Below are 26,991 nucleotides of genomic sequence, written 5' to 3'. Positions count from 1 at the left end.
CAACTGCAGCATGGTTGCTGGCAGGGGGCCGGCAGGGGGCGCGCTGGGGCAGCGCCTACGCCGGAAACTCAAGAAGGGCAGGGCCTCTGCACGGACTCCACGCCCACTGGCAGGCCTTGGCTAGCTGTGTCGGCCCTACAGCCAGGCAGCGCTCGCCCCACAAGCCAGCTGGGGCAGACTCGAAAGTGGGGAAGGTGATCAGCGTGGGACGGCGGCACTCTGGAGCAGGGCTTGGCAGTGGCAGGTCCCTCCTCCTATCAGAGGAGCGTCCCCCTGACCCGGGCGGTGAGGACGGGGCAGGAAGGGGGAGATAGGAGCCGTGTGTGTGTGTGTGGGGGGGGGGGGGGTCAGGCAGGACATTGAGTCAGGTCGCGGGGTCAGGCAGGAGATGTGTCGGGCTGCGGGCATGGCGGGGGGAGTCAGGTAGTGGGTCTGGCTGCGGGCGGCGGGGGTCAGGCGGGAGGTGCGTCGTGTTGCGGGTGGCGGGGATCGGGCTTGCAGTGAGTCGGGCTGTGGACAGCGGGGGTCAGGCATGCCGTGCGTAGGGTTGCCAGGGTCAGCGGGCGGCTGGGTCAGGTGGGAGGTGCGTTGGGCTGCAGGCTGTGTGGGTTAGGCAGGAGGAGTGTCTGGCTGCGTGAGGTGTAGATCAGGCGGGAGGTGCTTTGGGATGGGCGCGGCGGGGGTCAGGCTGAGGTGCATCGGGTTGTGGGCAGTGGGGTCAGACGAGCGGTGCACTGGGCTGTGGGGGTCAGACGGGAGGTGCGTCCGGATGCCCGCGGTGGAGGTCAGGTGGGAGGTGCATCCGGATGCGCGCGGCGGGGGTCAGGCGGGAGGTGCCTCAGGATGCTTGCCGCATGATTCAAGCGGGAGGAGCAGCTGTCTGCGGCATTCAGGCTGGAGTTACGTCAGGCCGAGCCCTGCATATGGCCCGTGTATATCAGACTACCGTGATGCATGTGTGTCCGTGCATCATCGGCCCAACACAATGATTGGAATTCAGGTGATGGATTGAGGCCTTGATTCTAGGTTAGGCTTTAGTTTTTCATTGGCCTGAAGGTGGTAGTATGTCTTCTGTCCACGAACTTTTGTGTCACTTTGCATGTTCTTCTAAGCTTGATATTTCTTGAGAGCTGAAAGTGTCCCCTCATAGCTTCAGGCCGGGATTTCAGCCATTGCAGGTTAGATTCGTCATGCCTTGAATACAGGCAGGGTTCCTGGGTTTTTGTGTGCGTGCGTGTTCGTGCCCGTGTTTGTGTGTGTGTGTGTGTGTGTGTGTGTGTGTGTGTGTGTGTGTGTACGCGCGCGCGTGCGCGTGTGTGTGTGTGTTTGCGTGTGTTCGTGTATGTGCTTGTGTGCCTGTCTGTCTGCCTTTGTGTGAGTGTGTCTTCATTTGTCTTTGCTTTTAATATTTGTTGTATCTTCACGTATTAAGTTCTTGGCTTTTTCTCATGCCTTCTCATACTCCCAAATTTCTCACACTCACTGAGGATACCTGCTGCGTAAGCCAGTAGAAGTCTCCTTGAATCAAAATCTATCATTAATATGGTGGCGACAGATGCAATGAAAAAAGCTATGTGATGTTCAATGAGTTCTTGTCTTGCTCACCGTTGTAATTAACTCGATAGAGTGGAAGCAATTCACACCCAAGATAACAATTAGTAGATCCCTAATTTCAGCGTTTTGTGAGTGTGTGTGGGATATCTGTATGAGACCATATCAGAAAAACAACATAAAGCTTAAAGGGCTTGTGGCATGTGTCCAGTGATAAAGATCATGCTTAGCAAGTATAAAGCCCTGAATTTAAAGCCCTGTACCACAAAGATAATTAGTTAAAAAGGACCAAAACAACCATTCCCAAGCCCCTCAATCCCCACCCATGCTTATGCACTGCCTATGTTACTGTGGTGAATAATTTATTGTAAATTTTCTCAGACCTTTGTAATGTACAATTATGCACAGCTACCTATTCATCCATATCTATGTACATAGTCATGTATGTTTATATTCCTACAAAATATTCATGCACATATGAATGTGTTAAGGAGGAAATACTGAGCGTAACAGTAGAATTAGCCTATACTACTTCTTAAACCTAATTTCTTTGTTCCTAATTTTTTTTAATTATGAAAGTTACATATGTACAAAGTAAAGCTTCTGACAGTATAGAATGAAAATATATATTGCTTCCCTAGAACTTGTTGTTACTGAGCTGAAATTTCAAAACGTATTGACTTAAATCTTTTTAGTATCTGCCCAGTATTTTGTTGGTGGTTGTGATGATTTTGTTATCATTTTTCTGTTTCCCTGTGGTGTTTTCAACAGATAAGTTAAAAATAAAGAAAACACTGGTGCCAGGCATAGTGACTCACACCTCTAATCCCAACTATTTAAGAGGCAGACATGAGAAGATGATGGTTTGAAGTCAGCCTGGGCATAAAGCTAGTGTGTACCCATCTCAAAGAACAGTGAGTTATGGTGGTTCACACTTGTAATACCAGTTAGGTGGGAGGTGTAGATAGAAGGCTTGCAGTATGAGGTCAGTATGGGAAAAAAGCATGAGACCATATAGAAAAATGATTAAAACTAAAAAGGATGGAAGTATGGCTCAAGTGGTAAAGTGACTGCCTAACAAATGTGAAACCCTGAGTTCAAACCCCAGTTCCAAAATTAAATAGTCAATTATTTCTCTCTTTTCTATTGCTTTTTTCAGAGAATAAAATTCCATCCATATCATTTATCATCCTTCTGCCCCATAAAAACAAATGTTTTGCAGAACCCACATATGAAGCCATCAGAAACACATACTGAGTCAAATCTTAGTGCATACTCAAATTTCAGCACTTAATGCTAAATTATCCATTAAGTCTAGCTAGCAAATATTTTCACTTCCTAAAAAGAATAATCTCATTTAGTAATCAAAGATACATAACTGTGACAAATGTCCTTGCTCTTGGATGTCAACTAAACTATTTTTATTCTATTTAGCTTTAAAGTATTGTCATAGTTGAAGACACTTGCAATTTATGATTTAAACTGATATATTTTTGTTCAGAAATGAGATTTTTCTAATACCTCTGCTAATTTTTGAAAAATGTTCTTCTAGATATAGTAAAAGAATCATTTTACAGTGCAAAACCCCCCAAAAGTATTAAAATAAAAATAACTAAATATATAACTACTCTATCCACATCCTAAGATTTTAAGCACTTTATAGTGTTGACCAGGTTGGCAAAAGCAAACTTACAGAACTCAAGGGTAACAATATGGAGTCAGTCCCTGAAAGGTGGGACCTCTCTTCACAGTTCAGTGCCTGGTCAGTTCCCCCATGCAGATCTTGTAGCAGTGCAAGTCTACTTGGCTTGGCCAGACATCGTTGCTTCACTTCTGGACTATCATCTCCAAGGTTTGCCAGAGTTTGAAGGCACCTCCACATAGGGGAAATATGGATAAAATCCATCTTAGCATCCCTAGTGCTGAAAATCCAGGGAGGACACTGTGGATGCACCCTTTGAATGTTATGAAAGGAAATACACTTTTGCCTGTTTTACAGGTCCTATCCAAGGTTTGAACTCTGCTGCTTGTATTTGAGACAGGGAACTGATTATGCATAGTGACTATCAGTCACTCCTCAATGCAGTGAGCTATATCTAGCCACACAAGCCTGATGTGTAGCTTTCTCTGAGGTTTACATCTGTTGTAGATAGCAGTTCTCCAAATATTACCAACATCTGACCATTTGACATTGACTGCAATGCAAACATCTTCAATTGGTTGCCATAAGTAAGGAGGGAGCCCCTTTTGTGCAAGCCCAATGCCCTTCAACTTGGCCAATTGCATTGTATCTTTAGCCTCCAGCTGTGACATAAGATCCGTACACTTCTTTCCCTGTAATAAAAACATCTTGTGTACTCATCACACAAAGCTCTGTGAAGTGAGGTCCATCTGGATGTTGCCACCATCTTGCTCAGCAATTCTCTGTATCATGTGCTCCATAAGTACTTTTTTTTTTGGTTGAAGGAAGGAAATAAAATCCTGGACTGGGGAAAATAAGAAAGGAGAAATTAAACTAGATGTTAGAAGATGTATTCATGCCAGTGAAAGACTTAATGTACAAATAGACAAGGGCTAGATTCAACCAAAATATCACAGAACCAGGCTACAAAGCTGGCTCCTTTGCAATGAAGTTTCCAGAACAATGAAGACTTGGTAAACAAAATCCTAATTCCCTATATTTTGCCACTTTTTTCAATTCAGATTAAAGTGGAAAAAGCCAAATATGCATTTTCTCCAACAATATAACTTATAATCAGAACAGAGCTGGAATCATTCCCTTCATTCTCTATACTGCTTCCCACTATCCTGCCTGTCTTTCTGCCTCGATGAAAGCAAAGTATGAGACTGAAAGCCTGTGTGCATTCTCATTAGCAGATCTATTATTTCCAGAAGAGGCATGAAAAATGCCAACAATTTTCTTGGAAAGCAGTATTGGAGCATGAGCTAGTATGATGCACAAAGTATAAGTAATTGACATTACAACCAGTAGGGCAAGTGATCAAGCATTTGTTCTGAAATTCCACACTGAAAATCTCCTGATGATTTATTGTCATTCTGCATGTATTTGAGTAACTCATGCTTTCAATATTTAAAACTATCTTCATTATAGCCAGGCATCAGTGATTCACACCTGTAATTTAGCTACATTGGAGGCTGAGAGGAGGAGGATTGCAGTTCAAGGCCAGCAAATAGTTCACAAGTCCCCATTTCCCAAATAACACTAGTAAAGCGGACTGAAGGCATGGCTCAAGTGTTACAGCAATTGTTTTACAAGTGTGAATCCCTCAGTTTAAATCCCAGTCCCATCAAAATAAATAAATAACTGCATTATACAAAAACTAGTTTTTGCATTAAAATTTTTCAGTAATATTGGGGTTTGAACTCAGGCCCTTGCACTTGATAGGCAACCACTTCATCAGTTGAGCCAAACCTCTAGCCATTTCGCTTTAGTTTAATTTTTAGCTGCAGTCTTCTTTCTTTTTGCCTAGGGATGGCCTGGACTTCAGTTCTTCTATTTGTGCCACCCCCATGGCTGAGTTGTAGGCATGTGAGACCATGCACAGCATATTTTCTGAGTCTCACTGATGTTGTCTGTGATAGCATTGAACTTCAATCCACCCATTTCTGCCTCCCATGTAGCTAGGATTTAAAACACTGGGTCTTCGAAGACAATGTAGCAAGGACAAGGCATAAAAGACCAATATATATATATATATTGTATATGCCAATATTGTATAGACCAATGCATACATATATATATATATATATGTATATATATATATAATCTTGTGCATATCATACATATGATTTAATCTGAAACATCTGTAACCAAAATAATGTGATATTTTTGGAATCACAGACATGTTTCATTGCAATATAGATCATGTGTAGATCCAAACATATAATGTCTTTCATAAAAGTGTCAAGATAATGCAAAGAGGAAACAAACATTTTAAAATTATATGTTTCTAGAACAATGAAATGTATTCTGATATGAATAACGGAAAAATAAATTGTAACTCCTGAAAAGAAGGGTTGTTTGCAGGTCTACTTGAGAACATGGTCACAGAGTGCAGGCATGTGGGATAGAGTTAGTAGGAAAAGAAAGAAAGTTGATAAGAGAATTGGGTATCAGTGGGACACTGCTGTGACACAGATATTCAGTTCCACGGGAACCTTTTGAGGACTGTTGATTTTGTTTAACTGAGGTTGTTGCTGTTTTAGCTGAACATGGACCACAAGTAATTCCCTGGGCATCCACTATGCACCTCCATTCCTCCACAATGCCAAAGTAACTAGTTTTTCATTGCAATCAGGATAAATTACAACCACTAATGTTCTGGTTATATACTGCACTTTAAAAATTATCCTCAAATATAGTGGTTTAGAACAATAAATGTTTTACCATAGGTAATGATATTCATTGTTAACATCTCAAACAGGAAGACAGATGAGATAGCCTTTCTCTGTGAACACATTGTGACCTTTCAGAAAATTAGTCCTCAAAAGTATGTGAGGTGTTCACTCAAAGCGTGTGTGCTTCCAAATGGAAGAAAACTAACAGGCACTTGGCAACATTGCAAAAGATGTCAAAGCTCTCTTTCAGTAACAACATGCAGTTCTGGAAAATCAGGCCAAATGCATCCAACCAGGCAACACTCAGGAAATCCCCTTAATAACTACCTGTTTGCTGAATTTGCTTCTTACTTTCAGTTTACTGTGTGAACTTTTAGAAAACCCCTTGATTCTGGCTTGCTTGTATTTACTGATCAAGTTATCTGCAAGGGGGTGAAGGGCATGGAAGGGAGAAAGGAAGTCCTTAGGATTGGATGAAGATTCATATCAGAACCCATCACAGCTGAACTAAGGTACAACTGCTAGAATTCTTACAAAGCCCTCTTCAAACAGCTTTCTACAAGCTTTTAAAAGATCTCTGAGCTTGATCTTGTTGTTAAGGTAAGATGTGGCAAGGGTAGGCAAAGATTTTGAGATTCAGTTAGTTTTAAAAAGATTCAATCAGGATAGAATGGAGCTTAACCTGCTGAGCTGTATCAGAGCTAGGATTCCCAACTGTGTGTTAATCAGACCTGCAGCAGAGTTTAAGTGCTGGCTGCTTTTGCCTCTTGCCAATTTAGACACAAGCATGGGCTGGGAATAAAATGAGAATCTTAAGTGTCTTAAATCTGTTTTTCCCATTGCCATTGTATGACCTGTGGGATTCATAACTGGCATTTACCTTTGTCTGTGATAAAAACCTCATTAAGCTGCTTCAAACTGCAGCCTGAAAGTTCAGAGCCATGATTGTTTTATGTTCATGAGAAAGAACAATGAATGAGTTGTAGTATAACCAGCTTGCTGACATTGTTAAAGACAAAGCAAAAGGAAACAGAAAAAGTTGAAACTCAGAGTAAACAATGAAGAAGTTTCACAGAAAAAGTAACATAGTTTAAGCCATAGGTAGTTCCTTGAAGGTGGTCCTCTTCCTTTAGAAAGTCTTTGGTTTTTTCCTTCCTGGCATTCACTCACTTGTTAACCCTTTTCTGTTGAATTTGTTCTCTACTACTCCTCTGTCTCTCCTGGGTTAAATATGGTCAGTTATTGTAATTTACCATGGCAAATGCTTCATGCTCCTCATACTTAATAGATTTCCATCAATCTCCTTGATAAACACCTTTTCCTTTTCCTCCAAACTCAAACACAAAGCTACACAAAAGAAAGCAAAAGCAAATAACAACAGAACATAAAACCTAAGCTAAACTCATGTGGTTGAAAAGAGATTTTTTTTTCCAAAAAACTCCGTAACTACACTTCTGAGCATTTTCTCTTACGTTTCTTATCAGCTTTCTTCTTTGTACTTTTCTCCTGAAGCCCTAATCTTCTAAGCCAGCAGGTACACTGATATAAATACATATTTATTTACTTCCATTTTTCAAGACTAGACTGAAATGTTGAATGAAATGCCAATAATATACAGTTAGCTAGTTGCAGGGCTGGGATTGGAAATCAAGCCTAGCTTACCACAAGGACAAGTGTGCATTTTCATATGGGTTTTGTTCCATACTTGCATTATTTTTTACTTACAAAAGTTATAGGGCTCTGAGTCACAGAAGATGCAGCCTGAATGTGTATCACAGATTGAGTTACGAATGGCAGAATAAGAGTATGTATGTGACTCAAACACATTAGTATGCAAAGCAGGGTTGGCACTTCTAAAAGCATTAAAGATGCTCTCCAGAACCATGTGGTGATGGGTAAAATATTATTATTAATATGGATACATAGTGCTAATGTTATTTGAGATGAATTTAAAAACTGAAGACAAATTAGTTCCCTCCCCAATAGTGACATCAAGGCAAAACACTTTATAAGACCCCCATATCTGCTTATAGATTTGGCTCATCTTTGTCTTTCTAGCTAATTATTGTCACTGCAAGGTTCTCACATCTTTATAATCCAAAATCACAAGGCCAGATGCCAAATCACACAGGCACAGTCTGGTTCTGAGGCCTTTGCCTCAGTTCCTTGGAGTTTTCTCACAAGGCCAAATGCCAACTCAAACAGGCAGGGTCCCACTCCTGGCTCCAACAATAATTATTCAATAAAATAGATATATGTATTGAGTATTTAGGCCAATTTTGTTTTAGTCCCTGGAAAACTTTTTTTTAAGGTATTCCAGTTTCTCCATTAGTTTGACTATGCATGTTGCAAATATCTAACAATAGTTGTAAGAGAGACAAGAGTGTGAACAATGTATGGATCACTATAAAATTACAATTAGCAAACTATACAAAGTTGGTCTGTATGGACAGGCAAGGTGGCCCATGCCTATAATACCAGCTACTCAGGAGGTAGAGATCAGGAGAGTTGAGGTTCAAAGCCAATCTGGGCAAAAAGTTAGTGAGAACACATCTCACCTAATAAGCCAGACATGGTGGTGCATACCTGTAATCCTAGTTATAAGCGAAGCATATATAGAAACATTGCAGTCCAAGGCAGACCCAGGCAAAAAGGTATAAATCTGCATCTGAAAAATATCCTACAGGAAGGGCTGGAGGTGTTGCTTAAGTAGCAGCAGAGTTGCCCAGCAAACACCATGGCCTGAGTTAAACCCCAGTATCACCAAAAAAAGGATGAGTAAGAGAGAGAAAGTGAGAAAGAGAGAGACAGAGAGAGAGAGAAAAAAAAAAGGAAGGAAGGAAGGAAGATCCATATGGTCATTTTTGTTATTTCAGACTTGTAAGTCAAGATCCTATTTTTAATTATTGTTCACTGGGAATGCCTTGGAACATGACTTATCTTCTGGCTCCTAGGTTGATGAGAAGAATGACACCAAAATCTTCGCACTGGCAATCCTTCTGAGCAGCACTTTTGTTTACAACACCATGAACAAAATTGAACAGGGAGCTATTTACCTTCTGCAGTATCCTTCTGTGGTCCAGAATGGCATCAAAGCTAGAGAAAACTCACTAGCAGTACATCTGTAGACTGTGAATTATATAAATGAAAATGGAGGGAGTACACATTAGCCCTCATGTGCTGATGAGAAAATGTTGAGTTGGCTAAGTGGTACAGGGAAGTAAAAGTTTAGGGAAACCTGGGGTACAACATGGGTAAGATGCAGTTCTACTTCTTCCAGTTTTCCTCAATTACATCTTAGCAACATGACAGAGCTGACAGATCTGCTCGGGACAAGAAACTCCCCTGACTTTGATGGGATTGAAGATGATGCTGACTTTGCAAGCTTCTTTCCAGACCTAGTATGGACTCTGCGAGATTTCTACCTAGGCCTGGAAACAGATGGACAGCTCATCACAGCAGATGAATACCTGGAGAATTCACTGAGGCTGAAACCAGGTAATAGCTCTTCAGTTTTAGAAAGAGAGAGAAAAGTGACCCAAGAAATGACCTCATTTAAGTAGGCAGCTAAATGTATCATTTTCCATATTTACCCATCCAGATCTCCTATAAAGTAAATAATATTATCAATTTAGAATGAACTAATAAATTCAATATTAAATTGTACTATTCCTCTGTTCTTGAAGTAAATTTCTTTCCTTTTTTCCTTTCTCTGAGGCTTATAAACACAATAAACTAAGTAACATCAGGAGAAAGGAAATTTATTTAATGTCAATAGATTAAAGTGAATGTAAATTCTATACTAAGTAAATCCTATTTTTCCTTTTCCAGGTAAAAATAAAAAAATTCAAAATTTCAACTTGCCCTGTCTGTGTATACAGAAATTCTTTCCAGTAAAGAAATGCTTTATCTTTGATTCACCCACTCACTGGAAGAAGCTTGCCCAGCTTGAAACACTGTATGATGATGAGCTGGATCCTGAATTTGTGCAGCAAGTGTCAGAGTTCTGTTCCTACATCTTCAGTCATTCCAAGACCAAGACTCTTCCAGGAGACATCAAAGTCAATGGCCCTCATGAGTTCCTTTTAAGAATTTTCTTCCAGCTGAATGTAAAGAAAGAGAGAAACAGGAATCTCCTTGTTATAGCAGTGTTGATGAATGCATAAGGAATTACCACCATGTAAATCATAGGTACCAGGTTTATAAAGTTATAGTGGATATTAAATATATTTGTAGTGTTGCTTTTAGTAATGCCTTCAAAGGACCAAAATAAAAGTAAGATCAAGTTAAAGAAGTTTTATCCATAAGTGATCCACACAAGTTGATAAAATTTGTTCAACAAATATAGTAAATTCTTATTATATGTCACAGACTTAAGGTAAGCAAAGCACACAAGTTCCCTTTAGAAATAGAAATTGATTAATATAAATATTGAACTAAGACCCAAATTGTCTAGAATCTACAAGATGTGTAAGCAAATTTCTTGCTTTATTTTTTCCTGAAAACCCTTTGTATCTCAGAACTCAGTAAATAATTCTTCTATTCTAGAGGGAATTTGCCTCCCTCTCTGTAAACTGATAAGTAAAACAGGGGAGTTCCAACAAATAATGAGGATACTTGACTAAACTCTTCAATTTTCCCTTTTACAGGACAGAATACATTTCATACCACCCTCACCAGAATAAAATAGGGAGAAAGGGAAATTCTGAAGAAAATGAAAAGCTGAGAAAGAGGGAAAGAAGGGAAGATTAAAGAGGCAAAGGCCTTTAGCCTTCTGAACAAATGAATATACATGTTTTATTATTCTGCTTTATGTTGTGCTAAGTAAGGGTACATTGTAGCATTTACAAAGGTTCTTAACTATATCATACTTGAATTTACCACCTCCACCATTCTCCTTTATCCACTCCCATTCAAGAAATAGTTTCAACAGGGATGTTTTTTTCCATTTACATTCATGTTTACACAGTATTTCCCTATATCCACCCTCTTAAACCCTTTCCCCATGTCGTCCTTCCCACTCTCACTGGTAATTATCCCCCCCACCCAAGGGAGGACCTGTTCCACCTTCTTTTTCTCTGATTTTGCAAAAAAAATCATGCTTTTGCTTGTTTAAGATAGCTACACAGGGAGTTTCCTTGTGGCACTTTGATCTATATATGTATTATAACCTGATTTGGTTCATTTCCTCTATTTTTCTTCTTTCTACTCTAATCCCTTTCTTATGGGTGTTTCAACCAGTGTAAAAATTCTATATTCTTTCTTGTATCTAGACTACATCACCCATATTCACCTTAACTTTCTTCTTTTACCCTCCCCATCTCGTTTGTGACCTCCCTTAGCCTGTTCTGTTTTCATAATATTACTACATTTGTATTAGGTCTATATTCTGCATATAAGAGAAAACATGCAGCTTTTGGCTTTCTGAGCCTGGCTAACTTCACTTAAGATGATGTTCTCCAGTCCATCCATTTATCTGCAAATGAAAAAATTTCATTCTTCTTTGTGGGTGAATAAAATTCCATTGTGTGTAAGTACCATATTTTCTTAATCCATTCTTCAGTAGTGGGGCATTTTGGCTGTTTCCATAGCTCAGCTATTGTGAATAATGCTTTAATAAACATAGCTGTGCAGGTACCTTTGTTGTAACCTGACTTACATTCCTTCAGATATATAATTTCACTAAGAGTGAAATTGCTAGATCTTATGGTGGTAATGCTTTTAGTTTTTTTGAGGACCCTTCATACTGTTTTGTACTAATTTACTTTTCTACCAGCAGTGTATGAGGATTCTTTTTCTCCACATCCTTGCCAACATTTCTATTGTTTCTGTTCTTGATAGTAGCCATTCTAGCAGGAGTGAAGCAGAATCATAACATGGTTTTGATTTGTTTGTCTTTATGGCCAAGGATATTGAGTATGTTTTCATGTTTTTCAGCCATTTGGGCTTCTTCCTTTGAGAAAGCTCCGTTCAGTTCTTTTGCCCATTTCTTCACTGGGTCATTGAATTTTGGGGAGTTTAGTTTTTTGAACTACCTGTATATTCTGGTTATCAAACCCTTGTCTGATGTATAGCTGGCAAAGATGTTCTCCCATTCTGTGGGAAGCCTCTTCAATTTAGAAACCATTTCTTTTTTGTGCAGAAGCTTTGTAATTTCATGTAGTCCCATTTGTCAATTCTCTTTCTTAGTTGCTGAGCCATTTGAGTTCTATTGAGGAAGTCATTGCCTATGCCTAAAGATCTTTCACATCTTTTGTTAAATTTATCCCAAGGTATTTTATTTTTTTTGAGGCTATTGTAAATGGAATGATTTTCCTATATTCTTTCTCAGTCTGTTCATTATTGGTATATAGATAGGCTACTGATTTTTGTAGATTAATTTTGTATCCTGCAACTTTGGTGAAACTGTTTATGGTGTCTTGGAGGTTTTTGGATATTTTAGGTATAAGATCATGTTGTTTGCAGATAGGGATACTTTGACTACTTCCTTTTCAATTTGAATTTCTTCTTCCTGTCTTATTTCTCTGGCTAGGAATTCCAGTACTATGTTGAATAACAGGAGAGAGTGAACACCCTTGTCTTATTCCTGAAATTAAAGGGAATATTGTCAGTTTTTTCCCCATTTCTATGCTGTTGGATATAGGCTTGTCTTATATAGCCTTTATTCCGTTGAAGTCCATTCTTTCTATTCTTAGTTTCATCAGAGCTTTTATTGTGAAAGTATATTGAAATTTATCAAAGTCTTTTTCTGCATCTTTTGAGATGATCATGTGGTTTTTGTTTTTGCTTCTGTTAGTTTATATATGCATGACTTTTGTAACACCTCCTTAGTTCTCCATGAAGAAGGGTGAAGTGTGGGCAATTCATACATCTTGAGATTTCCCCTTTGTTCTTCTTTGAGCACTGTCTCTTCTCCCAAAGAAGGAAAGACATGACTATTTAATCAAATATTATCACAATGAAACTTGTCTTGCAATTTGAATACTACCCAGAATACTGAAAAGTTTCAGGCAATGCATTGTTAATATTCTCAGAAGTATACATCACTGACTCTTTCTCTGCAAATAACAAAAGCATGCCTTCTCTTTATATAGGTCTGGAGAACCTGGTGCTAACCTACATCAATGCCATCAACAGTGGGGATCTGCCCTGCATGGAGAATGCAGTCCAGGCCTTGGTACAGGTAGAGAACACAGTTGCGGTGCAAAAGGCCATGGACCACTATAAGCAGAAGATGGATCAGAAGGTGCAGTTACGCACAGAAACCCTCCAGGAGCTGCTGGACCTGCAAAGGGCCTGTGAGAGAGAGGCCATAGAAATCTTCAGGAAGAATTCTTTCAAAGATGAGGACCAAAGTTTCCAGAAAGAATTAGAAGTAATTATTTTTTGTTCTATTTTCTTGGTATTAGGTTTGGTAGCAGGCAAAATATTGCTGTATGGTAAAATAAGACTAATTTTAAAAAGCAATTCCAACAGGGGATTCCAAGATGGCGGCTAGAGGTAGGAAGCAGAAAGCGACCCTCCTATAGTAAAATCTTGGAGAGACGCTGGAGACACACGTTGCAGGCATAATCACCGAGAAAAGGCATAACTTTGACCCCTCCACATCTCCAGCCGGTACAGAGAATCTCCACTTCACGTTAAACGGAGAAACGAGGAGGGCCCCCGGGGCTGCCAGTGGCCGGCGCCCATACGGCGTGGGAAGATGCGGACCAGGTGAGCTTCGCGGTACCGTGGTACCCCCACAGACAAGCCTGGGCCAGAGCAGCATAGCCCCCTGGACAGACTGACCTCCACCTGGGAAAAAAAGAGGAACTGAGTAATAAGCAATAAGAACAGTTAAGACATGCTGGAAAGAGGGTGGGGCGCCCTGAGCGCTGAAGATTGGGGGAAGGGAACCCTTCCCGGGACTGTAAATAAACAAGCCAGGTGGGCCAGAGAGCCTCAGGCGGGAGCGGGGCACGCGCCCAGCAACCAGGAGCGGGGAAGCTTGTGAGAGTGGTGGAGGGAGGAAAACTCCACAGGAGAGGAGGGAAGACCCACTTCCCACGTGAACTGTAAATAAACAAGGCAGCCAGCAGGAGCAGCAGCAACGCCCAGTAAGCAGGAGCAGGAAAGCTTCTGAAAGCGGCAGTGGGTGGAAACTTCAGAGGAGAGGGGGGAAGACCCACCTCCCACATGAACTGTAAATAAACACGCAGGCCTGACAACGTGGGGGCAGTGTCACCTTTCCCAGTGCTTGGAAAGGGGAAAGCCTGTAGCAGAGACTCCCGCACAGGAGAACTCTGAGCAAACAAAGCCTGTGGGACCAGGTGAGTGCTAGCTCACCCCAGAGATCTGCATAAATAACGCCGCCAGCTACAGGCTGAGAGCAGCAGGCCGCAAGCCACAGTTGCAGATACCACTCTCGGAACTGTCTCCAGACGCTTTTTTTTCTTTTTCTCCCTACCTTTGATGAGAGAACAACCGAATTACACCTGCAAGCCAAAAAACTTACTGAAACTGTATTGCATTTGAACTTGAGACACTTGGTGGGGCTTTTGTGTGTGTGTGTGTGTGTGTGTGTGTGTGTGTGTGTGTGTGTGAGGGTGTAGTTTTGTTCTACTTTATGCATCCGCTTTGATGAGACAACTACAGAACAACATCTGAGGCACCAACTCCAGGACTGGAGATTGAGACGGACACCCAAATTAAGACGGAAACTACATTGCATATAAACTTGGAAGTTTTTTGGTTTTTTTTTTTTAATTTTCTATTTTCCATTTTATTTTAATTCATTTTTATATAGATATTTCTTTCATTTACTTATTTTTTATTTTTTTATCTTTGATTTTCAATCCTCTCTCTGTCTCTCTAATGTCTGCTCAGCTTACTGTCGATTAGTACACTAACACTCCCTGTTTATACCTTTGAAACTCTCTTGTCTGATACCTTGTTCTGCTTTCTCCCTCTTGTCTGTATATTTGTTTTCCCCTTTTCTTTAACTTCTTGCTTTCCATCTCAGCTCACCCTTCCATTCTAAATATTACCATTGTTATTATTACAAGCTAGAAAATACTTAATTACACACAGTACAGGGACAGTAACAACACCAAGGACAATGATGGGAAGACAGAAAAAACAGGGAAACCAGTTTCCCCACAGCAAAAAATTAGTACAGGAACCAGAGGGGAATGAAGAGAACAGAAACTCAGAGCCAGACTCCAACAAAATGAAGATAAACTATGCCAAAGGACCCAATGAAGCCCACAAGAATAATTTAAAAGAAGACATACTACAAGTACTCAATGAGAATTTTATAGAGATGATACTGGATAGGGTCAACCAAAATGTACAAGAGACACTCAAGAAATTCCAAGACAATAAAAATAGAGAATTTGAAAAAGCAAAAGAAGAAATAAAGGAAACCATAGAAGCACTGTATAAACACCAAAGTGAAAGAGAGAACACAATGAATAAACGGATAAATGAATCAGTACAAAAATAGACAACATTAAAGAAGAAAACTGCCAGGACATGGAAAACCTCAGAAAAAACGAAACAGAACTGCAAAACAAAATGGAAGGCCAATCCAACAGAATAGAACAAACAGAAGACAGAATCTCAGAACTTGAAGATGAAATGGTAATTAAAGGAAAAAACCGAAGAACTATTAATTAAACAACTCAAGACCTGTGAAAAGAAAATGCAAGAACTCACTAACTCCATCAAAAGACCAAACTTAAGAATCATGGGCATCGAAGAAGGAGAAGAGGTGCAAGTGAAGGGAATGCATAATATATTCAACAAAATAATGATGGAAAATTTCCCAAATGTAGAGAAAGATATTCCCATACAAATGCAAGAGGCCTCCAGGACACCAAACAGACCAGATCAAAATAGAACTACTCCACGACATATCATCATTAAAACAACAAGTTCAGAAACTAAGGAAAGAATATTGAAGGCTGTAAGAGAGAAAAAACAAGTAACATACAAAGGTAAACCCATCAAAATCACAGCAGACTTCTCAACAGAAACATTAAAAGCAAGAAGAGTGTGGGGTGAGATCTTCCGGGCACTGAATGAAAATAACTTCAACCCCAGGATACTCTACCCAGCAAAGCTATCATTCAAAATAGATGGAGCAATAAAAGTCTTCCATGATAAGCAGAAACTAAAACAATATGTGACCACAAAGCCACCATTACAGAAGATTCTGCAAGGGATCCTGCACACAGAAAGTGACACCCAACTTAACCATAAAAAGGCAGACAGCACCAAACCAAAGGATAAGAAAAAGCAAGACAGTAGAGAGTAACATCAAGTTAGGCACACACAATCAAACCTTCAAACAACTAAGACAACTAAATGGCAGGAATCACCACATACCTATCAGTACTAACACTTAATGTTAATGGACTTAATTCACCCATCAAAAGACACTGTTTGACAAAATGGATTAAAAAAGATCCAACAATTTTTCGCTTACAGGAGATTCATCTCACCGACAGAAGTAAGCATATGCTTAGGATGAAAGGCTGGAAGAAGGTTTACCAAGCCAATGGCCCCCGAAAACAGGCAGGAGTAGCAATACTTATCTCTGACAAAGTAGACTTCAAACCTACATTGATCAAACGAGATAAAGAAGGACATTCCATACTAATAAAAGGGGAAATCGACCAAAAGGAAATAATAATCATCAATCTGTATGCACCCAATGTCAACACACCCAATTTCATCAAACATACCCTGAAAGACCTAAAAGCATATATTAGCTCCAACACAGTGGTTGTGGGAGACTTTAACACCCCATTATCATCAATAGATAGGTCATCCAAACAAAAACTCAATAAAGAAATCCAAGATCTAAAATATGCAATAGATCAAATGGACCTAGTAGATGTCTACAGAACATTTCATCCAACCTCTACACAATATGCATTCTTCTCAGCAGCCCATGGAACCTTCTCCAAAATAGATCATAACCTAGGGCACAAATCAAGCCTCAGCAAATATAAGAAAATAGAAATAATACCGTGCATACTATCTGACCACAATGCAGTAAAAGTAGAACTCAACAACAAAAGTAAAGACAAAAAACATGCAAACAGCGGGAAACTAAATAACTCATTACTTAATGAAGAGTGGATCATCGATGCAATAAAAGAGGAAATTAAAAAGTTCCTGGAAGTCAATGAAAATGAAAACACAACCTACCGGAACCTATGGGACACAGCTAAGGCGGTCTTGAGAAGAAAGTTTATAGCCATGAGTGCATATATTAAAAAGATTGAAAGATCCCAAGTCAATGACCTAATGATACATCTCAAACTCCTAGAAAAACAAGAACAAGCAAATCCCAAAACAAATAGAAGGAGAGAAATAATAAAAATAAGAGCTGAAATCAACGAAATAGAAACCAAAAAAACCATACAAAGAATGAAACAAAAAGTTGGTTCTTTGAAAAAATAAACAAGATCGATAGACCCCTGGCAAACCTGATTAAAATGAGGAGAGAAAAAACCCAAATTAGTAGAATTAGGAATGCAAAAGGGGAGATAACAACAAACACCATGGGAGTCCAGGAAATCATCAGAGACTACTTTGAGAACCTATATTCAAATAAATTTGAAAATCTCAAGGAAATGGACAGATTTCTAGATACATATGATCATCCAAAACTGAACCAAGAGGAAATTAATCACCTGAATAGACCTATAACACAAAATGAAATTAAAGCAGCAATCAAGAGTCTCCCCAAAAAGAAAAGTCCAGGACCTGATGGATTCTCTGCTGAATTCTATCAGACCTTTAAAGAAGAACTGATACCAACCCTCCTTAAACTGTTCCACCAAATAGAAAGGGAAGGAAAACTGCCAAACACATTTTATGAAGCCAGTATTACACTTATCCCAAAACCAGGCAAAGACACCTCCAAAAAGGAGAACTATAGGCCAATCTCCTTAATGAACATTGACGCAAAAATCCTCAACAAAATAATGGCAAACCGAATTCAGCAACACATCAAAAAGATTATTCACCACGACCAAGTAGGCTTCATCCCAGGGATGCAGGGGTGTTTCAACATACAAAAATCAATAAACGTAATAAACCATATTAACAGAAGCAAAGACAAAAACCACTTGATCATCTCAATAGATGCAGAAAAAGCCTTTGATAAGATCCAACATCATTTCATGATGAAAGCTCTAAGAAAACTAGGAATAGAAGGAAAGTTCCTCAACATTATAAAAGCTATATATGACAAACCTACAGCCAGCATTATACTTAATGGAGAAAAATTAAAACCATTCCCTCTAAAATCAGGAACCAGACAAGGATGCCCACTATCTCCACTCCTATTCAACATAGTACTGGAATTCCTAGCCAGAGCAATTAGGCAAGAAGAAGGAATAAAAGGAATACAAATAGGTAAAGAAACTATCAAAATATCCCTATTTACAGACGACATGATTCTATACCTTAAAGACCCAAAAAACTCTACTCAGAAGCTTCTAGACATCATCAATAGCTATAGCAAGGTAGCAGGATATAAAATCAACATAGAAAAATCATTAGCATTTCTATACACTAACAATGAGCAAACTGAAAAAGAATGTATGAAAACAATTCCATTTACAGGAGCTTCAAAAAAAAATCAAATACCTAGGTGTAAACCTAACAAAAGATGTGAAAGACCTCTACAAGGAAAACTATACACTTCTGAAGAAAGAGATTGAGGAAGACTATAGAAAGTGGAGAGATCTCCCATGCTCATGGATTGGTAGAATCAACATAGTAAAAATGTCGATACTCCCCAAAGTAATCTACATGTTTAATGCAATTCCCATCAAAACTCCAATGACATTCATTAAAGAGATTGAAAAATCTTCTGTTAAATTTATATGGAAACACAAGAGGCCACGAATAGCCAAGGCAATACTCAGTCAAAAGAACAATGCAGGAGGTATCACAATACCTGACTTCAAACTATATTACAAAGCAATAACAATAAAAACAGCATGGTACTGGCACAAAAACAGACATGAAGACCAGCGGAACAGAATAGAGGACCCAGATATGAAGCCACACAACTATAACCAACTTGTCTTTGACAAAGGAGCTAAAAATATACGTTGGAGGAATGGCAGCCTCTTCAACAAAAACTGCTGGGAAAACTGGTTAGCAGTCTGCAAAAAACTGAAACTAGATCCATGTATATCACCCTATACCAAGATTAACTCAAAATGGATCAAGGATCTTAATATCAGACCCCAAACTCTAAAGTTGATACAGGAAAGAGTAGGAAATACTCTGGAGTTAGTAGGTATAGGTAAGAACTTTCTCAATGAAACCCCAGCAGCACAGCAACTAAGAGATAGCATAGATAAATGGGACCTCATAAAACTAAAAAGCTTCTGTTCATTAAAAGAAATGGTCTCTAAACTGAAGAGAACACCCATAGAGTGGGAGAAAATATTTGCCAACTATACATCAGACAAAGGACTGATAACCAGAATATACAGGGAACTTAAAAAACTACATTCTCCCAAAACTAATGAACCAATAAAGAAATGGGCAAGTGAACTAAACAGAACTTTCTCAAAAGAAGAAATTCAAATGGCCAGAAAATACATGAAAAAATGCTCACCATCTCTAGCAATAAAGGAAATGCAAATTAAAACCACACTAAGATTCCACCTCACCCCTGTTAGAATAGCCATCATCAGCAACATCACCAACAACAGGTGCTGGCGAGGATGCGGGGAAAAAGGAACCCTCTTACACTGTTGGTGGGAATGTAGACTAGTACAACCACTCTGGAAAAAAATTTGGAGGCTACTTAAAAAGCTGGACATCGATCTACCATTTGATCCAGCAATACCACTCTTGGGGATATACCCAAAAGACTGTTACTCCAGAGGCACCTGCACATCCATGTTTATTGCGGCACTATCCACAATAGCCAAGTTATGGAAACAGCCAAGATGCCCCAACCACCAACAAAAGGATTAAGAAAATGTGGTGTCTGTACACAATGGAATTTTATGCAGCCATGAAGAAGAACGAAATGTTATCATTCGCTGGTAAATGGATGGAATTGGAGAACATCATTCTGAGTGAGGTTAGCCTGGCCCAAAAGACCAAAAATCGTATGTTCTCCCTCATATGTGGACATTAGATCAAGGGCAAACACAACAAGGGGATTGGACTATGAGCACATGATAAAAACGAGAGCACACAAGGGAGGGGTGAGGATAGGTAAGACACCTAAAAACCTAGCTAGCATTTGTTCCCCTTAACAGAGAGAAACTAAAGCAGATACATTAAAGCAGCTGAGGCCAATAGGAAAAGGGGAACAGGTACTAGAGAAAAGGTTAGATCAAAAAGAATTAACCTAGAAGGTAACACCCACACACAGGAAATCAATGTGAGTCAATGCCCTGTATAGCTATCCTTATCTCAACCAGCAAAAACCCTTGTTCCTTCCTATTATTGCTTATACTCTCTCTACAACAAAATTAGAAATAAGGGCAAAATAGTTTCTGCTGGGTATTGAGGTGGGGGGAGATTGAGGGGGCGGAGTGGGTGGGGGCAGAGGGGAGAAATGAACCAAGCCTTGTATGCACATATGAATAATAAAAGAAAAACGAAATTTAAAAAAGGGGCACACACTTACCTGTTATTAGTGTAATTAGTTTTTAAAGAGGCAGATCCCATGGGCAAATGCTGTCTCACAAACTTTCTCTCATTGGCTGCCAGTGTGCTAGGTCTAACTGTCAGCCAACTTTACGAGTAAGAAAACTGAGGCTAGGAGAAGGGACTGAGCTCTTCCCACAGAGGTGGAATCTGTAAGTTTCATTACATACCAGGAATGGAATGCTTTGACTGCACAAAGTCCCAATAATTCACTAGTTTGGGGCTCTGTGAAAACTGTGGTCCCTTCTCCCACAAGTCCTGTTCTTAGAAGATACATGTGGGCATGGTGGCTGGGCTCCTCCATCCCTGGTCAGGGGAGTTGGAATGTCAGTAAGCACTTCTGAGCAAATTCATTCCACAAACCAACCCTTGGAGCCTGTTCTGAGGACCAGAGCCTCATGGGCAGAAGGGCTTCTTGGAGAAGGAAGGGGCTGCATGGGATGAGGAGGAATGCTCTGTATCCCCCATCACTGCCCAAGACCAGTGGGATCTGTGCCAAATGCCTGATCCCACCCCTCTTCACTGCTCTAGTGCATCTCCCAGGTGCATCCTCCTGCAGCCAGAGGAGTCCTGAGTGATGGTTAACCTTGATTGTCAACTTGACTGGATTGAGGACTGCCTAAATCAGTAAAGCAAGCTCCTCAATATATCTGTGAGGGCGTTTCCGGAGAGGATTGACATGTGGGAGAGAAACTGAGGGGCAAAGACCCATCCTGAATGTGGGAAGCACCCTGCAATAGGCTGGAGGCTCCATGGGATAAAAGTGGAAGAAGAGAAAGCCAGCTAGTGCGTGCAAGCTCCACTCTTCCTGAGTGAGTGTGTCCATGGCTGCTGCCATCAGTCTGGACCTCAGACTCCAGTTTCTTCAGCCTTTCAACATGGACTTCCACCAGGGACTCCTCATGGAGCTTTCAGGCCTTCAGCCTTGGACTGGGACTGCTTTGGACCCCTTGTTATGAGGATTTCAGATTCTTGAACTGAAGAACTGCCAGGTTCTCTGCTTCTCCAGTGTGCAGACAACCATTGTGGAACTACCCAGCCTCCAATCTTGTGAGCTGATCCAATAAATTCCCTTTTGTAAAAAAAAAAAAGCAATTCCTACTAGACTGGAAAATGATAATATTCACTTATATGCCATGTTATCACTTTTATCCTGAAAACCAGCAAACAAGTATTTTGGGCCCTATAGATTCTGAAGTTTTCACACAATCAAACCGTTCTCACTTTCACCCTGCTATCCTATAGGCTAAACTCAAATCGATCTTATTTCCTTGAAAACTCATATTTACAAGGTATTAACTTTAATTTTAATTTTTATTAATCAAACAGTAAAATTGCCATTTGTATATACTAAAATTTGATGAGTTCATTAGTGATAGAGTAAGCTGGTATCATTTCAGCTAATTATTCAATTCTATCTTCACAACAAAGGTAGAAAATCAATGAAGCCAAAAATGCTATAAAACATTAAGTTTTATTTAAAATTGGAGTATGAGGCTAGAGGTCTATGCTCATAAGATCACATCTATAGCAGAAATAAGAACTCAAGGTTGCAGTTTCATGAAATTTCTAAACCAAATATAAATGTCATTTTTCAAAAAGTATCATCCCTGTAACTTTTTCAGTTTTTGTGGGATGGATATAGATTTAGTTATATTCCTCAGTTTCTAGAAAAAAATGTAGATTCTTTCTGCAAAAAATGTCCAGAAATACTGTTGTGTTGCTAATATCCCCATCATTTTGTTTCTTTAAGACTCAGCTACATGCTAAGCAAAATGACATTTGTAAGCAGAACTTGGACACTTCTTCAGATCATTGCTCAGCCTTACTTCAGGATATTTTTGGTCCTCTAGAAGAAGCCGTGAAGCAGGGGATTTATTCTAAACCCGGAGGTCACACCCTCTTCCTTCAGAAGACAGAAGAGTTGAAGGCAAAGTACTATCAGAAGCCCAGGAAAGGAATCCAGGTATCCCAGTGTTATCAATCAGTATGGGATACAGCTGAGGCCTCTTTAAAAGGCCATTAATATCAGAAGAAAGGTGCACAGGCACAGAGATGATGTTTTTGTAGCTTATGACTGTGCCAAGGAGTTACTTTCACTCTGAATGAACACACATGGGAAAATCATGTGACTGAACTGATGCTGTAGCACAGGATTTACATGTTAACAGAGATGTGGGATTAAACTGAACCATGATTGTAATCACCAGACTTCTATTGCAGCCATCAATGCTCATAAGCCACAAAGGACCTTTTGAGCTACACAGGACAGAATACCAATAATTGAAACTAATCTAAGAAGAAGCAATAATTGATTAGCTTATATAAACTAAAAATGAAAGGCTTTAATTTAGTTTCAAGTAGAGATACGTTCAAGAGCTCAAGCAATGTCAATAGTTTTTCTTCTTTTTCTTTCCAACCCCCTACTTCATTGTTTTGTTTTTCTGACAATTTCAAGCAACCCCACTCTGCATGGCAACATAGACAAAACCAAACTGTGCAAGTTTAACTAGTCTTGATTGCCCTGTGTCTTAGGAGAGAGAGTGTCTCTTCCTCAACATCCATGTTAGTCTTCAAAACTCCCAAGTTGCAGAATTTTTCCACCTGTGAGCAGGTCCATTGCATCCAGTGGCCTTAGGACCTCTGATTGTCCAGCCCAGCATCATGCCCACACCTGCAACAGGAGAGGCTTAGTGGACAGTTCCACAGCTCAAGAACAGGCTGAGCACCTCCTGGGAGGAAAATACACTCACTGGGAGGAAAAAGGAAGTATAGATATTTACAGTGTTGTTAATTATCATTTTTCAATTCTTACTGTATGTTTTGGGGTTCACAGGCTGTGAAAGCTCTACAGAAATACCTAAAGTCCAAGGAGTCTGTGAGTGAAGCGATTCTACAGACAGACCAGGCTCTCACAACCAAGGAAAAGGAGAAGGAAGGTGAGAAGAAAATGAAAGGTGTGTAAGAAAGACAAGAAAGTTCTACAAATTTAAAATTAGTCTTTCCTGGTCCATCTAAGACACTAAACTTGAGCAAGAATGGCAAAGATGCTTCTGAGCTCAAGGTCATATCTGAGTATGGCATCCTCAGCTGCAGTATGGTTACCTGGAAGGGAAAAAACAACCCCAGAGAATTTATCTGTTGAGTTGGAACATTAAAAAACAAGAATGGGGGCTCATAGAGATAGGACATAATAATGCCAAAGATATTTGTCTTTTCTCCTTTCTCCTTAGCAGAACGTGTGAGAGTGGAGGCAGCAAAGGCTGAAGCACAAAGGTTGGAGGCAATTTGCAGGTACAATCAGCAACAGATGGAAGAGAAAAGGAGACTCCATCAGCAGCAAGTGAGGCAAATGGAGATAAACAGAGCAAACTTTCTGGCACAGCAGCAGAGGGCCCAGGAGCAATGAATTCGGGTATTTATCAGTTTCCCGTCAGGATTTTACTCAATCTCCCTTTTGTATAAGAACAAAAGCTGAACCACTAGCAAAGGGAAAGAGAAAGTCTAATGTTGTGACTCAGAGCAAGGACTCTATAGCCAGACTGCTGGGTGTGAATCCAAATAACATCTTTTACCAAACCTAGGGTTTTCCTGCTGTATCTTGCTTTCTTTCCTCTTGTGTAGAATGGAGACAGTGGTGATACGTAATTTTTAAGGTTATTATCAGAACTAAGTGCACTGATGGTTGTGTTCACAGTGATGTGTGCACAAAGTAATCACAATAAATTATTAAATAAAACTAAGGCATTTCTGCACCACAGTAGTCTTTTCTGTTAGCATGTTAATATCGCTGTACAATCTTGTGCCTTGAGCATAGATACCTTGTTAAATCAGTTTCATGTCGCTGTTTTTGCTGGTGTCCTTCCCTTGGTCATCTCTGCTCTGACGGCCTTTAACTTGCAATTTGTTTCATCCAGTCCTTTCATTTCATCAGCACTTTGGTCAGCACTCAGTCAGCAGTAGTTTAGATTTCCCATTGTCCAATGCCCTGTGCATTCTCCTCTCTTTAATCACTGTGAAGCAGAAGCATTGCACCCCCAGTTTTCAGATGAATGAGTGACGTTCAGAGGGTTCACTAAATACTAATATCACCCAGTCTAGCAAATGGTCAAAACTGCCTTCCCAGCCAAACGGGATCTCCTGTGTCACCTCTGCTGCATACCTGGTATGGTGCTGCTATGCAAGCACCTTTATGAGTGAGGCAACTCTTCCACTGCCTACCAGTCTACCTGCAGGCATTATGGTCTGTTCTTTTCTGAAGAGCAATGTGGGCAACTTGTGAGTTTTGGTCTCCTTGATCTTTCCTTCTACTTCTCCCAAAGGTGAGGTGAGCTGAATCATATCCATCCTCTAAGGCTCAGACACCTCACATGACTTTGAATGTCACCTAGACACTCTGTTTTGGATGTCACCTAGACCTCTTCTCTTAAAAATGCATCTAGCATTCTCTTATGTGTAAGTGAGAATTGAAGTCAAGATGTGACTAAGATTTCTCAAATAAATTGTGTTGTACAAAGGAGAGGGAACCTTGGAATAGAGTTCTGGTGTCACAGACATTTCAGGGATTGAGACATGATGTACCTGGAGCTGGAAAAAGGTGGGGGATTACAGAAGTTTATGGATGGACATGTATGAATGAGAGGTGTCCATTGCCACTGTAGATAGAAATAAGTAAGGACAAGTCAATGATTTAGGTGGTCAGAAAGAAACTGGTTGTTATTTTTTTGCAAAGATTTATAGTTTATATTTATCACCCATTAGAAAGAAGCTGAAAGAATCAAAGCGATCCATGAAGAACAGATCAGAAGACTTCAAAATCAGCACGTATATCTCCTACAGTCTAATACTAACTCATCAGATGATCCATGTGTCATACTCTAAAGTGCTGAACATCACAGCTTGCTTTTCTTACTCTTTTTTTATTGAAGACAACAAAGAACAAGAAACTATAAAACTCAGGACAACAGACATCTTAATAGTCCTAATACCTCCTGTCTAACTTCCCATATTTGTCTCAGAGTATTACAAGTTACAAAGGGAATGTTAACCACATGGGCTCATCAGATGAGTTTTGACCAAGATCTAGGCTCAGGTGGGCATTACTCTTACTGGTGGGCATGTGCTATCACAGGAAGCTGTCACAGACACCAATTGTATAATGGAGTCCACATGCATTTCTCAGCTGAGTTGAGGCCACTATTCATGGTCAGTGGCCAACTCCTCAGCAGTATCAGTCAACCATCTATGTAGAGAAGTTCCAAGCTGAAAGCAAATGATCTTCTGATGAAGTAGAGATGCTTTAGAAGATGAATGGGAAATACCAACATGGAAATTGTCATAGGCACATGGGCTAAAGAAAAATCCTTTTCTTTTTCCTTCACCTCCCCAAGGGTATAACTTAAATGGGACATTTTTAATAAAACAAGTTATGCTGGACTTAATACTTCAGGGTTACATGTTTATGATCCCTTAGAACCTGTAAGGATATTATATTATGTGGCAAAAATCCAATAGGGCCCATTTAGTTTTAAGCTTGCTATGGTGTTAAATTTAATTATTTGTGGCTGCATGTGAAAGTCTGCTGATTTTTTTTTCAATAAAGCATTATAAAGTATCTCTTAGTATTTTTTTGTTATAAAAACACTTTTGAACATGTAACTGTATTACTTTGCTATTATTTTCTTCAATAGTTTAAAGTCTATAAAGGAGGCTCTCTGCATTTCCCTCAGGAAATTAAAAATTATAACTGAAACATAGCTTTGTTACATATTTTTGTTTTCTGCTTCTTTATTTTTTTAACTTCAGTAAAATATGTTTTCAAAATTATAGGAACACTACACAGAGCTCTACCTTGTCTCTCTTTTAACTACTTGCTTACATGTGTAAAAAAAACTTCCATTTAAGTTGTTTTATGGGACATTTGTTTTTCAATTGATTTTTTAGAATATGATTTACAGAAGAATATATTCGTGTATACAGAATAAAATAACTGTTAGCCTTTACTTCTTCCCTATTCCTTGGAGAGTTTTATTTTTCTGAACTTCCCATGTCAGATATGGCCTTGTGCTGCTCGGATGTGTTTCTAGACTTGACGTGACCTGCAGAAGGTACCAGCACATTGGCTGAGCATCAGTTTATCAATGTTCTAGAATAGCCTGTCAAGTTGTAGAAGCTCATAGGAAATCTCATAGTAGGAGGGAATAATTCTTTTTTTATCAATACTACTCATTTTAAATTAATTTAAAAAACCATCCGACCCAGTGTAATTAATTCACTTACCAATTTCCACACCATAGTGCTGTTGGTCTAGATCATATTATGGATGACTTGATATCTACCTTAATACTTTTTCTATTGTATCTTCCCACCAAAACTAAGGAGTTTCCCTTATTTCTAAAG

General features: G+C 39.6%; 1 protein-coding gene across 1 annotated transcript; it reads left to right on the top strand.

Moving 5' to 3' along the window:
* The first annotated feature begins 10 nt into the window (after nt 1-10).
* On the top strand, nt 11-26,529 carry LOC109680077 (guanylate-binding protein 5-like). Its single transcript, XM_074077857.1, is given in 10 exon segments — nt 11-113; nt 203-285; nt 8,865-8,974; nt 9,212-9,408; nt 9,742-9,984; nt 13,005-13,285; nt 22,346-22,558; nt 23,429-23,531; nt 23,826-24,007; nt 25,354-26,529. Coding segments are annotated over 10 exon segments (1,635 nt in total). The 3' UTR covers nt 25,474-26,529.
* The last annotated feature ends 462 nt before the right edge of the window (nt 26,530-26,991 follow it).

Source organism: Castor canadensis, chromosome 6 (assembly GCF_047511655.1).
Source record: "Castor canadensis chromosome 6, mCasCan1.hap1v2, whole genome shotgun sequence".
Lineage (NCBI taxonomy): Eukaryota > Metazoa > Chordata > Mammalia > Rodentia > Castoridae > Castor > Castor canadensis.
The sequence above is the reverse complement of the archived record's forward strand: the minus strand, read 5'-3'. Positions and strand labels throughout refer to the sequence as shown.